At 40.2% G+C, this 749-nt stretch overlaps 1 protein-coding gene across 1 annotated transcript; it reads right to left on the bottom strand.

Annotated features, from left to right (window-relative positions):
• Positions 1 to 335: 335 nt before the first annotated feature.
• Positions 336 to 749, bottom strand: LOC129944945 (uncharacterized). The gene has a single exon (XM_056054605.1). It carries the CDS (start codon positions 747 to 749, stop codon positions 336 to 338), a length of 414 nt encoding a protein of 137 aa, XP_055910580.1.

Raw genomic sequence — 749 nt, forward strand, 5'->3', positions numbered from 1 at the left:
GCGAGTCGAAAAAGGCCGGCGAGAACTAGAGCTTCCGATGATTACTGCTGTCACATCGTGATTTTCTTAATAACTCATTTAACTGGTTGCCAATTGCATGTATTTCTTGTTGTAGTTGATGTAAGGAAAGTTCATTTTGGGAAGCTTGAGATGTGTTCGTTGCACTGTATTTACTTCTGAAGTATGAGAAAAATCGCCAACTTCCATGATTTTGTCAGCTAATTTAGACAAAGCGATAAGCTATTCATTTGAAGCTTGTAGAATGGCGCGTACTTGTTTAGGTAAACGTTGTAACCACAATGATTTGAGAAATTCGTCGGCGATATGATTACTTCCTAGCTCTTTGAGTTCGTTAAAAGAAGCTGAGATGGTCTCTTATCGCCAAGATCGACATCAGAGAGTAGTTTTTTGATCTTACGTTGTTCAGAGTCTCCGAATCGTTCTATGATCAGTGACTTCAGATTCTCGTATTTGTTTTCGCTTGGTGGATTTAATACCGCATCAGAGACTTGAGTCAATACTTGAGACTCTATTGCACCAATGATGGTGTTGAATTTCGAGGAATCTTTAGAGATATTTGCTGTTTTGAACTGGGCCTCGATTTGCGCAAACCATATTTGGGGCTTCTCGTGCCAAAATGAAGGTATACGGATTGCAACTCGGGTAATTGTTTCTGGTGCATCTTCTAATGCTGGTGCCGGTGCTGTAGCGTTGTTAGAGTTATTGGTTTTATCTTCGTTGTTGTCCAT

This window comes from Eupeodes corollae, chromosome 2 (assembly GCF_945859685.1).
Source record: "Eupeodes corollae chromosome 2, idEupCoro1.1, whole genome shotgun sequence".
Classification (NCBI taxonomy): domain Eukaryota; kingdom Metazoa; phylum Arthropoda; class Insecta; order Diptera; family Syrphidae; genus Eupeodes; species Eupeodes corollae.

Coding starts and splice junctions, on each gene's coding strand:
- LOC129944945 (XM_056054605.1), bottom strand. CDS start 749: ATGGACAACAACGAAGATAAAACCAATAACTCTAACAACGCTACAGCA.